This window comes from Scleropages formosus, chromosome 21, assembly GCF_900964775.1.
Source record: "Scleropages formosus chromosome 21, fSclFor1.1, whole genome shotgun sequence".
NCBI classification, from domain to species: Eukaryota; Metazoa; Chordata; class Actinopteri; order Osteoglossiformes; family Osteoglossidae; genus Scleropages; species Scleropages formosus.
The window spans coordinates 24,013,872-24,031,758 of NC_041826.1; the positions used below are offsets into that span (position 1 = coordinate 24,013,872).

Genomic DNA, 17,887 nt, shown 5'->3' on the forward strand with positions numbered 1-17,887 from the left:
TGTAAATCTAACGGTGGAGCCTCGCGACACGGACCGACCGAGCAGAGGCTGGAGAGCAGAGGTGAACCGACGCCTTCATAGGGCATACGCGTGCGTGCGTGCGTGTGCATGTGCGTGTGTGTGTGTCTCCCATCCGCACCCAGGGTGAGTACTGTCCTCTACCGTATTGTACTCTCCTGTACTGTAATGCAGTGTCCTGTGTGGTATTATCCTGTACTGCCCTGTACCGCACTCCAATGTATAAATACCTTTAGCTTTTAGTTATATGTCATTTACTAGGTGTAGAAAGAAATAGTTGTTTCCACTCCCTCTTCAAATGACCAGTAACTCAGTTTTATTTGCTGGTTACAGTTGAGTGACGTGACTCTTTGGCACGGCACACTGCGATCTCTCTGATGGAGTAACGCCGGGTAACGTGGTGCAGAGAGAAAAGGCCGAGCTCATGCCAGTCGTCCCCAGACCGTCACACCGGGGCACCGCCGCTCTGCTCTACAGAAGCCATGATGTGTCAAACGCCGCTGCTCCTCCTCCTCCCGCTGCTGCTGCGGTCTTTCACCGGGACCCTCGGCCAGTATGAGGTGTGCAAGTCGCCGGTGAGCGCAGACACCGGGGCACCGTGGGAACTGTACGCCTGCCAGCCGAGCTCCATGCCGACCAAAGAGTTCATGCAGATCAAGGTGGAACCACCTGGCATCACCTGCGGAAACCCCCCCGAGAGGTTCTGCACCCTGGTACGTTCTCTGAAGGCGTTGTAAGTGGACCGTAGGAAGGTGCGGTTGAGCAGGTGCTCAGGTTTCCTCCCACAGCCAAATCATGTCGTTCCACTCGACTCGATAACTTATCGTTCTCAGCGTGTCGACGTGTGTTTTGTCGCTCTGTAACGGCCCGTCACCACACGCCGAGTGTACCTGCGTCACACGCTTCGATGCCATCATCACGGGGCACCTGGCAGATGTGTCGCTCCACAGGTTTTTGGATTCTGGTTTGGCAGCATAATATTAAAGTCGCGGTTAGTCCTCAGTATGACCAGTTTAAAGGTGATCACATTGTTTGTTAATTGTTCAATAAATTGACCAAGAAAATCCAAATTGAAAAACCCATTAATTTACAATGAATTAATTAGTACACAATGAGTTTACATGAGTTTACACCGTATTGTCCAGTCACAACGGTCTAACGTGTGAATGAGTTGGGTACGTAGCCTTCCGATGTACGAGGCTATACCCTGCTTTGCCCTGTGCTTCCGGGATAGGCTCCGGACCACAGTGACCCTGCATCGGACAAGTACTTAATAGTGACTGAGTGAGTGACAAAGTGAGTCGATTAAAGTTAAATGACTTTTAAATAAACAGCACAGTCATTTTTTATTCATATATATTTTCAGTTTTTGGTCTTTTATTTCGGGGGGGTGTGATTGTGCAGTGGCACAGTGATGCAGTGGGTTGGACTGGGTCCTGCTCTCTGGGGGGTCTGGGGTTCGAGTCCCGCTTGGGGTGCCTTGCGACGGACTGGCGTCCCGTCCCGGGTGTGTCCCCTCCAGCCTTACGCCCCGGGTTAGGCTCCGTGACCCCGTATGGGACAAGCGGTTGAGAAAGTGTGTGTGTGTGTGTGTCTTTTATTTCTACCATTTTTCTGCCTCTGCGGGCAGTAGATGTGTGCGACTCTTTCGCTGCTCATTAACTGAACATTTGAAATCTCCACCACACCCATCACCATATTTTACTGCACAGGTGTATCTGTGCTTCTCATAAATACACTGGTACTTCAAGTAATTACAACAGCTGTACTCTGGTAAAATAATTAAATGTTCTCATCCTTCATGTCATGAGTCTGTGACTTTAGTCTTACGATGAAGCGGTAACACGAGGCTTTGGCCTGTAAAAAAGAGAGAAGATGCATTCCGACTAATAAGCGCCATGTCTTAATGTTCCAGAAATTGTGCGAATGCCAAACCTCTCGTTCATATGATGTCCTCTTCTCCAAAGTGTGTGTTAACTCTCAAAGTGCTATTTGGTCTTCGCTGTCACCACAGATGATCTGTACTCACACACAGCTGATTAGAAGCTGTAACCCTATTAGGTCTAATCATCTTGTACAACATGGAATATCTGTGTGTGTGTGTGTGTGTGTGTGTGTGTGTGTGTGTGTGTGTGTGTGTGTGTGTCTCGCTGGGTCCGACTTGAAAGCTGTGTGTGTTTCTTATCGCCATGTTTCTTTGCACGGAAGCCCCAGTTAAGAGAACCGGAGCTTTCCCGTGACTGTCGGGCCAGCAGGAGATGGGTTCATCCAACAAAGAGAACCTCCCGTCGGCAGAGCCATGAGACTGAGCGTTAAATAAGCCGACGCTCGTCACGCAGCCGCCTTCGGCTCCTTCCACCGTGCGGCCTCCAACAGGAGAACGGGGACGAGCGCAGGGACGCGTCACCCGAGTTCATTCTTCTAGAGGTTCAGGCACGTCTATAGACATGTTTAATGCCCCACTATCGAAAGTGTGTGAGTGAAGGGACAACACTGAGTGTTTGAAGGGGCTGAGATGAAGTTGGAGATCAGGTTCATAGAGAATCGTGGAAGGATCAGTCATTTTGGCTCTTCGTTGTGTTGCTCTTCTATTCATGCAGTACATCTCCAGTTGGCCTCCGTATGTGTGTGCGTGTGCGTGTCCTTGGGCTGCTCTGCCAGCACCGGAATATTCTTTCCGTGCACAAGACGGAGTTGCTCCTTTCCCCATTTCTTAGACACACTTCCGATCTTCTTACCCAAGACCGCAGTCGTCACCAGGCTCTGGTGGTCACCTCTACCGCAGCGTTAGCCTCGCAGCAGACCCCCCCGGCCGCTCCAGCGAGGGTGACAAACGGTACGAGGGAGATGCATCCTGACTTGTTTCTGTCGGTCTGCTGCACGAGTCCGTAAAGGAAATACCGTCGTTCCTGCAAAACCAGTGCAAGAGACCATCGTCGCTCTGACGCCGTTGATGTACGTACGAAAAGCTGGGAGGGGCTGAGTAGAGCGCTGCTGAAAATGTCCCCCCCCAGTGACACGGAGGTCTGCTTTCTTCCCTCTTGCATCGCGGATTTGCTTTGGGTCATTGCAGCAAAAACGTGTATTCCGGGAAACCTTGACCTCCAGCGTTCTGGAAACTTCTCTCAGCGTACATGATCCCGTGTATTACAGTGAATATATTCACATGGTATACAGAATATTCACATGAATCTGCATCGGCTGAAGTTTTCGACGCATGTTTTGCACACTTAAGACAGTTTGGACAGCGTAACTGAAATAAAATTAACTACCGCGAAGTACGAACTGCTTACCAAGTGCCACTTTAAACGTTACGTGTCGTTTACAAAACGAAGACGCTGTCAAAGAGCTCTGAGCGACACTAAAGTGACACTAACGAACACCTGAAAATACACGGGGATATTTTATCGAACTTCGCTCGATCAGATTGCGACAGAAGGGCCGCTGGGGGAACGGATCACTTTTACTTCACGTCTGACTCTCCTTTCTGTGCAAATATTTCTTACTTTTTACAACGACGTGGCTGTACAATGGCGGCTGGTAATGGGCTATGTTTACTCCACTACTTTACTAAGGAGAATTTCTATAGACATTGTGCTTTTCGGCGTCATTTTTGGCATTGATACACTTGACCGTTATACTCAAGTACATTTGCGTTTACAGTTTCTCCACTGAAGGTGTGACCCGTCTCAGGCCCTATTGTTCCAGGGCAGACTGTGGACCCCCGCAACCCTTCAGTGGACAAGCAGTTTTTGATCATGAACGAATGAAAGTATAACATTATAAAAATACAATAAAATAATTAGAAAAAAATCATTTCTGATACAATCTACAGTATATTAAATGTGTTGTCTGTCATTTTGAGGCTTTTGATGAATTTTATGAGACATGTCTTTCAGTGGCAGAACTGATTTATTTCCCCATTAGAAATAAGAGCAGTTCGACCGTCTCGCAACGGGGATTTGCCTAAAAGGATGGTTTTGCAGAACAAATGAACCGCGGTATGAGAACAACGCATTTTTGCTAATGTTATAGTAAAGCTGGATTTCCTTTTTCCTCTTTAGTTCTCTTCCCCATTATTGCACAACACCACATGCCATTGCGACCAGCAGACTGCTCATGTGTGGATTATCCAATGTATTATAATAATAATAATAATAATAATAATAATAATAATAATAATACAGTGCGTCCTGACTGCATATCCATGCTAATTCCTAGAGCACATGCTGGCTGCATGTTCACCTGCACTTGACACCTGTATGATCATGCCTGTCTACTAAACAAAGTTCATGCGAGTGTAGCTGAAGCCCTCATTCGCTCTAAAACGCATTACAGTAAATTGCTGCTCTTCATCTCGCAGGTAACAATCTCTGCTTGTTTCCAAGCTTGGACTCGAAGTTCGGGTTAGTAGGGAGTCACGAGAGGAACAGTTCGGTTGGTCGCAGTAAACCGGCTACAGGTGCGACTCACATTCCGGCCAGAGTTTGATACCGCATGACGTAAATGTCCCAGAAGAATAACCGCTCTGGTCGAAAACCATCACATCAACTGGACTCGCTGAGAAAAGAAAGTTCACACATGGAGGTCACTCGTGTTTCAGGGTTTCGTGGATCCAAAGTCTAAAATCTACAAGAGACGTTGGCTCACGTTTATTTGCAGCTCATCTTGTAGGCGGATGTAGTCAAATAAATGTTTAGTAATTAGAATAATAGTTATATTAATGAGAAAAAGTTTGATTTAAATGTCAGGATCTGTGAGAATTTAGGGGATCTAGTGATGAACCTGGAGAAGTTCTCCACTATACACCACCGCCCCCGTTACTTTGTTCCTCTTTGCAATCATGTTGTGCTGTAAAACACTTTCACCGCAGAAATTTTAATTTGAAACTGAAAGAGAGACAGAAAAATGGACGCATCCTCCCTCTGCGACCGCGGCAATTCTTCCCACGCCGTCAAATTCAGATAATTCTGAAAGCAGACTGTTGACTCTGTTCTCTTTCCCACGACGCCGGTCCCTCCACGCACGTCCCCAGGAGAACCCGTATTTGTGCAGCGACGAGTGCGACGCCTCGAACCCTGACCTGGCGCACCCGCCGCAGCTGATGCAGGACCGCGAGCGCGGCGGCCCGCTCACCTACTGGCAGACGATCACGTGGCGTCGCTACCCAGAGCCGCTGCTCGCCAACGTCACTCTGAGCTGGAACAAGAGCCTGGAAGTGACGGACGACATCCAGGTGACCTTTGAGTACGGCAGGCCTACCGCCATGGTGCTGGACAAGTCCCTGGACTACGGGCGCACGTGGCAACCCTACCAGTTCTACGCCGACGACTGCATGGATGCGTTCGCTATGCCGCCCAAGGCGGTGGAGGAGCTGTCGGCGTCGAACGCGACCCGGGTCATTTGCACGGAGCGGTACTCCCGCTGGGTGGGCTCCAGGAACGACAAGAGCGTGCGCTTCGAGGTGCGGGCGCGCTTCGCCATCTTCGCCGGCCCCAGGCTCCTCGACATGGACAACCTGTACGCGCTCATGGAGAGCGCCAAGGGCCTGCGAGACTTCTTCACCTTCACCAACCTGCGTCTGCGGCTGCTCCGGCCCGCACTGGGCGGCACCTACGTGCAGCGGGAAAACCTCGACAAGTATTTCTACGCCATATCCAACATCGAGGTGCCGGCAAGGTAAGGAGGCCCCGCCTTCCCCGGCGCTGGCCCGGCCCCGCGAGGGCAGGCACCGACTCGCCGGCCATCGTCCGGTTGGCATCCTCACCGAAAGAAGAACCGCTCGCTCGGCCGCAGGGGCTGCTGACGCTCCGCGCGAGATCCGAACCCTCGGCCCAGGAACGCGAGTCGCCGCTGCAGCGCAAAACACACGAGCTACAGTAACAGTGACAGAAACGGCATTTTGCGTCTTTTTACCGTGTTGACAATGTGGCAGAAGTTTGAAAAGAGCTGCTGCAGCCCCGCGCTGAGCGAGCGGTTTTCAGTAGTGAGCAAGTTACTTGGCAAACCGTGGTATTTCACCTGTTTCTCATTTATTTCAGTGGTCTAACTTCATTGGCACGACAGATTTCACTCAATGAAAATACAGTGTATAGCAGTTATGTAACCAAGTACAGTAAAAACGATCCACGTGAACATTTCCTCCGCAAAGTACAGTTTCGCCTAAATGTAACTGTTACTGCTCCCCTCTCATGTCGCAGCCCGCAAAGAGGAGGACTGAGACATTTCTAAGTGCTGCAGTTTGTCTCTCTGTCCCGTTTTACATGAGCTCTGCTTTCCACTGAGCAACACTGTTAAATGTCCTGCTCCTGAAATCTTTTCTTCCAGTCCTGTCCATGTGACACTGATCACTGTATATCTGCAGAGCTTCTCATCATATCATTTAAAATACGTGAGATGATACTGTGCTTTTTTGCCAAACCAGACAGCACTAGTTACGAAAATTGCTTTACGTAATTCAAAATCATGTATTATTTCTTCTGAATAATTCATAACAACTGTTTTATTTCCTCGGCGTTCAAATGTTGACAAAATGTAATACATTAGAAATGAGCAGGCAACAAAAAGGTGTAAAGGGGTCTCCTTTCACTTTGTCCGCTGTCTGCTCTCTGGCATCTGTGTCCTCGCACAGGACAGCTCCGTATGTCCCCCCCCCCCCCCCCAGCTCTCGGTGGAACTGGGATAGGCTCCAGACCACCACGAACCTGGTCGGGACAAGCACTTCCCGAAAACGGACGGAGAGATGAACGGAATGGTTACGGAACAAAGAATATAACATAATAATGTCTGAGCTGCTCCGAAAGCAGTTCAGCGTGAGCAGAGCGGTGTATGTGACAGAGAGCCACGCGGCCTCCCACCTTCGCTCCTCTTCTCTGTGCAGGTGCAAGTGTAACCTTCATGCCGACAAGTGCACATTTCGGGATGGAAACCTGGAGTGCCAGTGTGATCACAACACCGCTGGCCAAGACTGCAATCGATGCAAAAGTGGCTTCCAAGCCAAGCCCTGGACGCCGGGATCTTACCTGCCCGCCCCTAACGGGTCACCGAATGCCTGTACGTCACACGCCCTGAAAGGGGCACAACGCATAGCTCACAACACAGTGTTTGAGGCCCATCGTTCACAGTTCACTCCCACAATCCTGACCTGCTAATGCACTAGTTGGGGTACTTGGTAACCCCTAGCAAAGCATCGGGTTAAGCATGTGCGTCCACCCTCGGAAGAGACGAGACCGCACTTACAAGAGACCTGCTTGACTTAGGGAAGAAGACGGAGGAGCAGCTGGTAGTGCAGTGATTCGAACTGCTGCCTTTGGCCCCAAAGGTTGCACGTTCAAATCCCGCATCCAGCTGTAGGACCCCTGGGCAAAGTACTTACCCTAAATGGCTCCAGTAAAAATTACCCAAATGGGTAAATCATTGGAGGTATAATGATGTTGTTAGTTGCTTTGGAGAAGAGTGTCAGCTAAATAAATGTAACACCTTTTCACATATTTTTTGAAATTAAAGGTTTTTTACAATTTATCAACCCTTCCTCTCTTTCAGGTGAATCCTCTGAGCCGACAGTTAGCAGTAAGTAACCAGGTGGAAGGAAAGTGGCTGTTTGCACACCTGTCTGTCACCTGTTCCTATTTGGCCTTTTTGGTTTTCCTTATTCGTCATAAATTCATTCATTTCTGGCAGTTTTATCCCTTCATCGGAGCATGAACATTACATCCCATTTTTTCCACTATGTTATTTTTGAAGTCTGATGTACAGATGAAACAGAGAATTAACAAAAAAGTGCAATACATACTTTGGCTCTTCGTAATTGATGCCCTTGAGCACGAGGGATGTCATCCCTGTCCCTCATCAGCAATTTTCCAAGGTTGTGACTTCTGTTCACAAGCAGCAGCTTTGCTCATTTTGAAATGATATTGTAGTCAACAGGAGAAAATAACATTCGATGAAATATGTGCACTGGTAGTATCTTTATATTTTTATCTTATTCTTAAGTGGTACCGCATCATTACACAAGTAATTGTTCAACTTCACTGTTGCAGTTTTTAATATGTTGTGTTTCATTTTTAACCGCTGGCTCGTTTTGTCACTGGATGGCACTTCATTTTCCTTAGAACCACCTATCATGGAAACCCAGCCAGCACCAGTTACCATGGCGACCACAACCACATTCCAGCAGCCCCCAGTAAACACTCCAGCAGGTGGGAGCTGCTGAAAGACCCGATGCTGTACTTTTACCAGACACGACCACTGTAGCTCCTTTGGTGGCCAAAAAGTAGGGCTTACACTCTACATTGCCTTGTTCATTAGAACTTGTAGGCTCTAACCAGAGAGCTGAACTTCATGTAGGGAGCTACAGGAAGCCAAAAGGGAAGGACCAGGAGGAGATGCATGGGAACGTTTTGGCAGGTCCAACACAACTCATGCTGCAGCGTTCTCTAAAAGTGGAAAAAAACTGGAGCCAGAGGTATAAAGACCAGCTGGGAAAGTATTGCAGTAGTTCAGCCAAGATACCACCATGGCCTGGACCAAGAGATGGGAAGTGTGTGGTAAGGTTCTGGCGAGATGTTGAGGAAAATGTCTTCAAGAGCAGGTTATGGCTGCAATATGTTGGAAGAAGGAGATACTAAAGTCAGTTGTTAGTCCCAGGCTTCTACCAGTGAGGATGAGATGAACGAGTTCTCCAGTGAGAAAGAGAGCCTTTGACAGTGTGAAAGACCAGTAGGGAAATACAGGAGTTTGGTCATGGAGAGATTGTGTGTAGCTGGTCATCGGTAATGCATGCAGATATGTTAAAGAAAAATCCTAAATGGTGCAGTGCATGAAGATATATCTGTGTAGACTGGGGGCAGAGCTGTGTATTGCCTGCATAGCAGTGGTAGGAGAAGCCATAGGAAGTAATGATTGAGCCAAGGGAAGCTGTATTGATAAAGAGCCAAGTACAGAGCCCTGTGGAACACCTGGTGAGAGAAGGTGAGGGGCTGAGAGGGAGCCACACCAAACTACCTGCTATGATCTACCTGACAGAATCCAAACCGTTTCAGTGGTACTTCAGCAACACCAAGACATTCTATCGTGGTAAGAAGGGTGCAGTGGTTGACTTTGAAAATGCAGCGGAGAGACTGAGAAGAGTAAGAGTAGAAGAGAAGGGTGGCAACTCTAGCAGTCTCAGTGGAGTGGCCAGTCCTGAATCCAGAATGGAGTCCATCAAGGAGATCTTCCTGATGAAGGAACGTGGATAACTGTAAGCAAAACACACAAGATTGTTGGAAGGAAGGACAGGGGGGAGCCTGGTCAGTAATTCTGGACTGTTTTTGGATCCAGAGAAGGTTTCTTCAACAGTGGCCAGTCTTGAATCCAAACTATGTCCATCAAGGAGCTCTTTCTGCTTCGGGAGTGTGGATGACTGATTGTAGACAACACACTCAAGGGTTCTGGAAGGGAAAGGCAGGAGGGAGATGGGTCTCTAACTGTGGACTGAGTTTGGGCTCAGAGAGGGTTTCTATAACAGTGGTGAGACGTGGTCAGTTTTGAAGGCTAATGGGAGAGATGATCTCGTCGATGCACCCGGAGACTTCGCGCCACGAGGCCACCGCCATGTGTCAGTTTTTACAATTAAAATCAGCTGAGAAGCTAAACTGTTCTTAACACAGCAAAACAAAGGGACGGAGAAATTTCAGTTCCAGGTGTCGACTGCAGCATCACTACAAAGATAAACTTTTCGCATAATTATAGTTAAATAGTGGAGGATAGCAGAACATGAAAGATTTTTACATTGTTTATACAGTAAAAGTATAAAAGCTCGGTAATCCACAGGATTCCATGAATATACAAATTCAGAAGAAGGATCCTTCTTCTGGATGTTTGGAGGAGGTGGTTGATTTGACGGTGACTGACTGACTTACTAGTGTCTATACTTCCGAACCTGTAGCCCAGCTCTGTATAGATGTTGATGGTCTCGTAGAGTAAGATAGTTGATCAGGACTGAAAATGTGTTGTTCTTTGCTTAAGAAGAAAATCCAGTTGTGACCCCTTTGACGGCTGAGCCTCCTGATCCCATACCCAGTTTGCTGTTCAGGGGCTTCACCACTGAGGACCCAGGTGGGAATGAACAGTTGACCTGCTATTGGAACAGGCCTATAGAATTAGTAGTATTTTTTTACTTTGCAGTAAACGATATTTGATTAATTACTGCAGTATTGATCTGTTTCTTCGTCTTCTTATCATTATTATTAGTATTATTATTATAGGGGAGGCAACTCCCTGTCCCTGCTTTGTTAGACCTATGAGTTTTATCATGCATTCCCACAAATTATTTATAACTACTGGGAAAGAAATTAATGGTGAAATTACTTCAAACTGTTCTTCCAAGAGGTGCTTGCAGCCCCCCCCCAGACCGCTCCAGTGGACCCAGCACAAGGCAGCCCAGTTGGCCGAGCGCAAACCACTCCATTGTGGTCTCCTGAACAAATCACTACAGACGTCCCTGAAGGACGGATGGCTGAGGATCCTACTGAAGTCACTCTGTTGGCTCCTGAAAAAAACACTCCAGTGTCTCCAGAGCAAACAGCTGGAAACACTGGTCCTCCAGGGAGAGACATCACTCTGGTGGCCCCTGAACAAATCAGCACAGTGAGCCCAGCAGAAACAAGTTCCCGAGCCCCGCCTGGTACCAGCCCCGTGGATTCTGAGCAAACCAATGCAGTGGAACAGGAACAAAGCACTCCAGTGGGCTCAGAGCAGACAGGTCAAGTGGAGTCAGAAGAGACTGGTCCAGTGGAGTCAGAACAGACTGATCCAGTGGGCTCAGAACAAACAGGCCCAGTGGAGTCAGAGCAGACCAGTCCAGTGGGCTCAGAAGAGACCGGTCCAGTGGAGTCAGAGCAGACCGGTCTAGTGGAGTCAGAACAGACCGGTCTAGTGGAGTCAGAACAGACAGGCCCAGTGGAGGCAGAAAAGACCAGTCCAGTGGGCTCAGAACAGACTGGTCCAGTGGAGTCAGAACAGACCGGTCTAGTGGAGTCAGAACAGACCAGTTCAGTGGAGTCAGAACAGACCAGTCCAATGGGCTCAGAACAGACTGGTCTAGTGGAGTCAGAACAGACAGGCCCAGTGGAGGCAGAACAGGCCATTCCAGTGGGCTCAGAAAAGACCGGTCCAGTAGAGTCAGAAGAGACAGACCCAGTGGGCTCAGAACAAATAGGCCCAGTGGAGTCAGAACAGACAAACCCAGTGGGCTCAGAACAAATAGGCCCAGTGGAGTCAGAACAGACCAGTCCTGTGGGCTCAGAACAGATCGGTCCGGTTGACTCAGAACAGTCCAGTCCAGTGGAATCTCAACTGACCAGTGGAAACGCCAAGACAGGGAGCTCAGGCAAGACGGAGAGCATCGTGTCCCCCAGCATGGCCCTTTCCCCAGCTGTGGTGGAGACTGTACCAGTGGACAGTGTAAAAGAAGGTAAGATACACTTATGGACAGGTGAACAGAGTCTTGTTGACAAACTGCTCTTTATTAAGCATACATTTTTGTGCTGTAAATAAAATTGTAAGAATAATGAAAGCACTTTACTGCCACTGTAGAGAAAATTAAGGGAGAAAAAGTTTCAAGGGGGTCGAACCAGATCCAAAACGAGGTGAACTGTGGCACAAATATATGACCGAGAGAAGACTTTACAACAGCAAACGTTGGCACTTGCTATGGAAAGTTCTAGAAGTACAGGGTTTACAGAACAGACAGCCAGCCAGTTAATGAAATACTGTGTGAGAACGCACTATGTGCTGCACTGAAGTGGGGGGCACAGCGGTGCTGTAGGTAGTGCAGGTGCCGCACACCCGGGCTGTATGATTCAGCGAGGATTCGATAACCGTTTAGTCTGTCTGGGGTTTGCATGTTCACCCCGCGTTCATGTGAATGTCTCCCAGGTGCTCAGGTTTCCTCACACAGTCCAAAGATATGTTTCAGGTGGATTGGTGATGCTAATTTACCTATAAAGTGTACACGTGTGTAGCTATCCTGCGATGGGCTGCTGTCGCATCTGGGGGGGGGGGGCTACTCTGCCCAAGCTGGACAGTTTCCGGACCACTAGTGACTCGGGACTAGTGACCTATGAACTCGGTCACCAGCCGTTCAAGTCACTCCTGCGGAAAATAGCAAATTCGGTTTGGAGCACACGGACGGGGCGAGAGAGTGTGCTGTATGTTCTGCCCTGGCTCGCATGGGTTTCCTCTGGGTGCTCCTGTTACCTCCCACACTCTAAAGACATGTGCTTGGAGCAGCAGAAGCCTGAGTGAATTTCCCCACGGGGATTGATAAAGCACGATTAGCTTACAACATATTTCAACATACTATATTCAATATTGCAATATATTGACTTCATATTGATTCCTGTGTACTCTAAATTATACAGGCAAAAAAAATGGCATAGGGAAACTGGAGAAGAAAGAGAAGAGAAAAGAGGCTTCTGGGGAAAAAGGGAAGGAAGAAGAAAAGGTTAAAAAGAACATGAAGGGAAAACGAAAACATAAAACGTTTGAGAGAAAAGGTACTCTGTGTTATAGCTAGCACATACAGTATATACTCTATATACGTATATAGACTGTATATCTATATACGTACAGTATATATGTAGATATACAGTATACAGTGTGTATATATATGATATATAGCTTCTTTATAGCTTCCTGCATGTTGGTGATCAATAACAGTGAGGAATTATGAATCATCTTAAATTTTAACATGGCTGAAAATTAGTTAAAATGTCAGAAGTCTTACTGAGAAATTTTTATTCACTGTAGTTATGTTAACCTTACCTGTAAATATAACCATTTTACGAAGCTTTTATTTGACCGTGTGGACAATATAGTTGGAAGTGGCCCGAAGATGAGGAACACTTGACGCACTTATGTGGTCAGCTGGTCAACGGCACCGAATGGCACGTTACGGAGATGACGTGTTTTTTATTCTCAGTACTTTTCAATGAGTTTCAGCTTCATATTTTGATATTAATTTTGTGATTGTCGTGTACCCTGCCTTCAGACCCCCACAGCTCTGCACTGGACAGGACTTCTTGATACTGGATGAGTGGAAGTGTTACTGAGTATTTTATCTTTATTTTAGTGTTGGCTGAGGTTCTTATGGAAGTCAGACTGTCAGTAGGTGGGGGGACACATCGCTTACTCTACTTTTACTGACCGGAGCTTGCGGTACTCAACTGCAGCAGTGGATCTCCGGGCCCAGCTGCGTTCATAGTTTGAAGGCTATCCATTCGCCCTGGCAAATCGGTGACATGGGGCTGTTGGGTCCAGGGAGAGAGCGGGGAGGGGAGGACTATGGGTGGAAGCCAAAACCAACAGTAACAAAGAACTCGCCAAAAAGGTAGAGGAAAAAGTCAAGAGATCAACAAAAGTGAACGAAATTACATCCCATTTCAATGAGAGGTACCAAAAAGGCCAAGTTTGGGGGTCAACTCAACTCATGTGTCTTAAACGTATCACATAAGGAGCTCAGTTTAATGTTTCTGCAGGGAAATGGTAGCAGACTGGTGCAATAATAGGTTATGAGCACTTTGCACTTAGCCATTTCTATATACACACACACAGTACTTTCTGTGCATTTGTTTGTCACCGCAGTTTGCATTTTTGGTCATACAAGTGCAGGTAATCACAAACCATCACAGTGTAATAATAAATTAATAAAATAAATAGTGAGCAGCTTGATAGCTATTGTGACGTTTCAAGAATAAAGCCCTCGGTATTTAAACAAAAAAAAAAAAAAAAGAAAAATCTATAAATGACAGCAGAAGTATAAACAAGACCCCTTTATTCCCAAGAAAAGCCCAAGGTGTTCTTCCCTGGCCAGCCCAAGACAAGTGAACTAACAGGAATTACATACACCAGATTTGAAGGTAAGACTCACTGTTGTATCACTGGCTTTGGAACGTATGGAAGGGTAAACTGAAAAGAGTAAGTGGGAAACACTGAACTTCTTTTGCTCATGATGACATTGGACAAACGCTGAAATTCTAATAATAATAATAGACACACACATCACACACATTTTCAGAACCGCTTGTCCCATACGGGGTCACGGGTGAAACCGGAGCCTACCCGGCAACACATAATAGAGTAAAATATAAATAAAATTATGTGTCTGTAACGCATAAATCTTTTTTCCCTTATTTCGAAAATAAGATTACATGTGCCAAGGTTTGAATTTTAGCTGTACAATGATATCTGATTAGGAAACTTTTCTGCACTAAAAAAATGACAGACTTCATTAAAAGAGACTCATATTTAATAGTTCACAGTGACGTGAATAGACTTCATCATTTTCAATGAGCGTTCCTTCAAAAAGCAAAGCAAAAGCAAAGCAACCGACATTTGTGAGCAAGTGAAAATAACTTTTTTTTCTGCGGAAAAATTCACATCGCTCTCTATGACTTTTTTCTTTCAACATTGTCTATTTTTACACCCATTCCTTTCCACGATTGTCTGCATGCTTGGTTTCATAAGGTAAGCATCTCATCGTCCTCCTACAGTTAGAGTTTCATTTCATTGTTCAGAGGATGTTTTCTCCAAAGTGACGCACGACTCGGTCTTCTTCGGAGACCGGAGTGGAAGAACTCCCAGCATTCCCTGCATCATAACCTTCCCTTATATGATGTGGCCTGATTCCTTTACGGTGTATTTTGTTTTAACGTGGAACGAACACTAGTGTGTGTCTGCGGCACCTCCCCATTTCCGACAGCCTGTAAAATATTGATATAAAAAGTTCACGTGACTTGAGCAAAGTAAATATTGTAAGAAATAAAGCAAGCAAAATTTCATTTTGAGGTCGGAGTAAGCAGAGACCGATGGCTCTCATTTTACCACGGTGATGGAGTTTAGTGCAATTTATATACCTTGATCTTAATTTAAATTGGGTAAAATTTACATTAAGCTGCCGCTTGTCTTAGAGGTAAAGTACATTTTAGGTCTGTCCAAACCGTCCCTCACAATTCTTGCTTCCTCTTCTAGTAGAACCATGCAGATGTGACAGCACTACAACCCTTTTCCATATTTCTGCTTTCCCCCCTGCTGTTTACCCACGCTGTTGCCATGACAACGTTAAAGCTGCTCTGCTTTCTCTCCCGGCAGACTGCGAGTGCTACGGACACTCGAACCGCTGCAGCTACATTGACTTTCTGAACATCGTGACTTGCATCAGCTGCAAACACAACACCAGAGGGCAAAAATGCCAGCACTGCCGCCAGGGATACTTCCGGAATGCTTCCGCTGAGCTGAACGATGAGAATGTTTGCATCGGTCAGTCAGGACACTTTTATCACCTTCAGCCTCTGCTGTTTGTCCGTTCGGGGAGTCTAGTACAACTTCACAGCGATGCCCTTCGTAGGACTGTCCTTATGAGATATATCCGAACTCTGATGTAAAGTGAGAGAAATAAGAGTATATTCACCTATATGATTAATCTGACTTTCATCAGTGCAAACACTATAAATTTAATACATATGCAATTCATAGCAATAATAATTTGTTTCAATAAGAAAAGAACCTGTGGAAGCAGCACAAAACCTTGGAACGTTGTGCTTTTTCCTGCACAGCTCCAGGGCTCTTGATTCAGCTCATGGAGTTTCTACATGTTCCCCTGTCAAAACTTAAACATGATTTTAAGGTCCACAGGGTTGAAAAACATACGATTACAAGCGGTTGTAGACATTGGTTGGTTAGTGCCTATTATGATCATCTTAACGCTGCAGTGGTTTTGGGAAAAGCCCTGTGGTGTGTAGTTCAGTGGGGAAAGGAATAGTTGGATAGATTCATGGAAAAAAAGAGAACTTACTAGAAAGTAAAATGTTAAATTGAGGAAATTGTGTTCACCATATAAACCTAATGGGATAGGCTACCATGAGCTTGTGATATCACAAAAAAAAAATATACAACTAGTACAATAATAAACATTTTTATGAAAATTGTACTCAAAAAACAAACTGTGAAAAAATTAAATACCCACTGAACACTATACAGTAACTTATGGCTCATCTAATTCCGAACACTTAACTCCTTTCTTACCCTTTTACACTTTGTACAACTGTTAACCTAGAAATGTCAAAATGCAGCAGGGCTATTTAGGCATCAGTAACCTGGGAGAGAGTTGATATTCTATTCAATTCATTTTTAGAGAGCATTTTTTTCCACACGGAGTGAAACGCAGTAACTTCAAATGATCAAGTATTATCGTTATAACAATTAATATTTAACTATACAGTGAGCCAGCTGACAGATGAGGAGAGGAAAACAAAAGATTCCCAAGTGCAAAGAAAGTGAGGGAAATTCACATCTGGGGGTCCAAGTAGCAGTGTCTGCCCACCCCTGTTGGCCATTCGACTGTGGTTATGGGTGGTTATGGGAGTGCGATAATATTGGTTAACTTGCTGGCTGGAAAATGGTTATTGGGAGGGTTTCCCAGCTCTACCACAAGAGTCCAGTGGGGTCTTATGAGAGGTGTAAACCAAGAAACACATGGGAGTAAAATCCAGGGTGTCCAAAGGCTGTGTCACTGCTGCTGCTGCTGCGCATTGATACTCAGAAGTATGAATGTTTATGTGTGTGTACAGTATATATATACACACTTGTATTCTGCAGAGTAGTTGAGTTGGGTTGGTGTTGCTCTTTGCTGCTGATACTGTATGCGATTTCATGTTGAATTGTCTTCATAGTTTCTCTCCTAGCGAAGTGTGTGGGGTCTGACCCGACTCAGAGGGTGTGTCCTTTCCTTTTCACCTGTCTGCGTAGAGTGTAATTGCAACGAGACTGGCTCCATTCACGACCGCTGTAATGAAATGGGCTACTGCCGGTGTAAAGAGGGCGTTACCGGGATACGGTGCGAAGAATGCCTACCTGGATACTACTGGAACCAAGGCTGCATTCGTAAGCACAACAGCAAGGGGATGCAAATAATCCTTTTTCTCAATAATTCTTTCTCAAATCTGAGGGAATTACTGCGAAAAAATAATTTTAAACCACAAGGCCAAAATTAACGTAAGAATAATGCTAAGAGACCTTTGCACAGATGTCAGAAGTTTGCCTTGTACTACATAGAAATATAAAACGAGACCAATTATAAACCAGCAGAGGACTGGAAATTGAAGTAAGCAAAGCCTGCCCCCCCCCCCCCGTGCTCCATATGAATGTGTGAATATTGTTTACACACTTATTATTATTAATAATGAAAAACGAGAGCCAAGTGGAGGCTGTCCAGAGGTGACCTTGTTAAAAAGTACTGATGCAATTGTCGTTTTTAGTTGAGTGCAACCGCAACATTAAGTGAGATCGTGTACAGTTGATTTCCACCATATCCTCTAGGGCCAGTTAGAAATTCTCGGGGCACTTTTTCTGACACCGGTTTCTTTCTTTCAGCAAATTTTTGTGATGAGGAGCTGGTTCTCTGCCAGAACGGAGGTACCTGTGTGGAGAACCAGCAGTGCTTGTGCACCCCGGAGTTCAAGGGTGTCCTGTGTGAGCGGTCCGTGTGCGAGAAGGAAGGTGGCTGCGATGCGGCTTGGGCGTCCGACCCCAGCCTCCCCACAATGCTGCTCTGCATCTTGCCCAGTGTCCTTACCGCACTGACAGCCCACTGAGCTCCACCAGCATCAAAGCGGACCGTTCGCCATACTGCCTGGGGCCGGCCGGTCCGGAAAATGAGGAGCAGGGTTCCATCAGTGTGCGTCAAGGAGTCCACACATCTCATCTCTCCAAGGGCTCGTGATTATTCCTCTAGAAAAAACAAAAACAAAATTGTGAGAAAATGGACAAATGAGAAATGAGCAGAAATCCCCTGAAATCTTTGCCCCACTGAAGAGCCCACATGATTTTT

At 46.3% G+C, this 17,887-nt stretch overlaps 1 protein-coding gene across 1 annotated transcript; it reads left to right on the forward strand.

Annotated features, from left to right (window-relative positions):
• The first annotated feature begins 503 nt into the window (after positions 1-503).
• Positions 504-17,651, forward strand: LOC108920142 (netrin-G2-like). Its single transcript, XM_018728675.1, has 7 exons — positions 504-731; positions 5,054-5,697; positions 6,899-7,075; positions 9,392-9,411; positions 15,151-15,318; positions 16,807-16,941; positions 17,431-17,651. Exons 1-7 carry the CDS (start codon positions 504-506, stop codon positions 17,649-17,651), a joined length of 1,593 nt encoding a protein of 530 aa, XP_018584191.1.
• Positions 17,652-17,887: the final 236 nt, after the last annotated feature.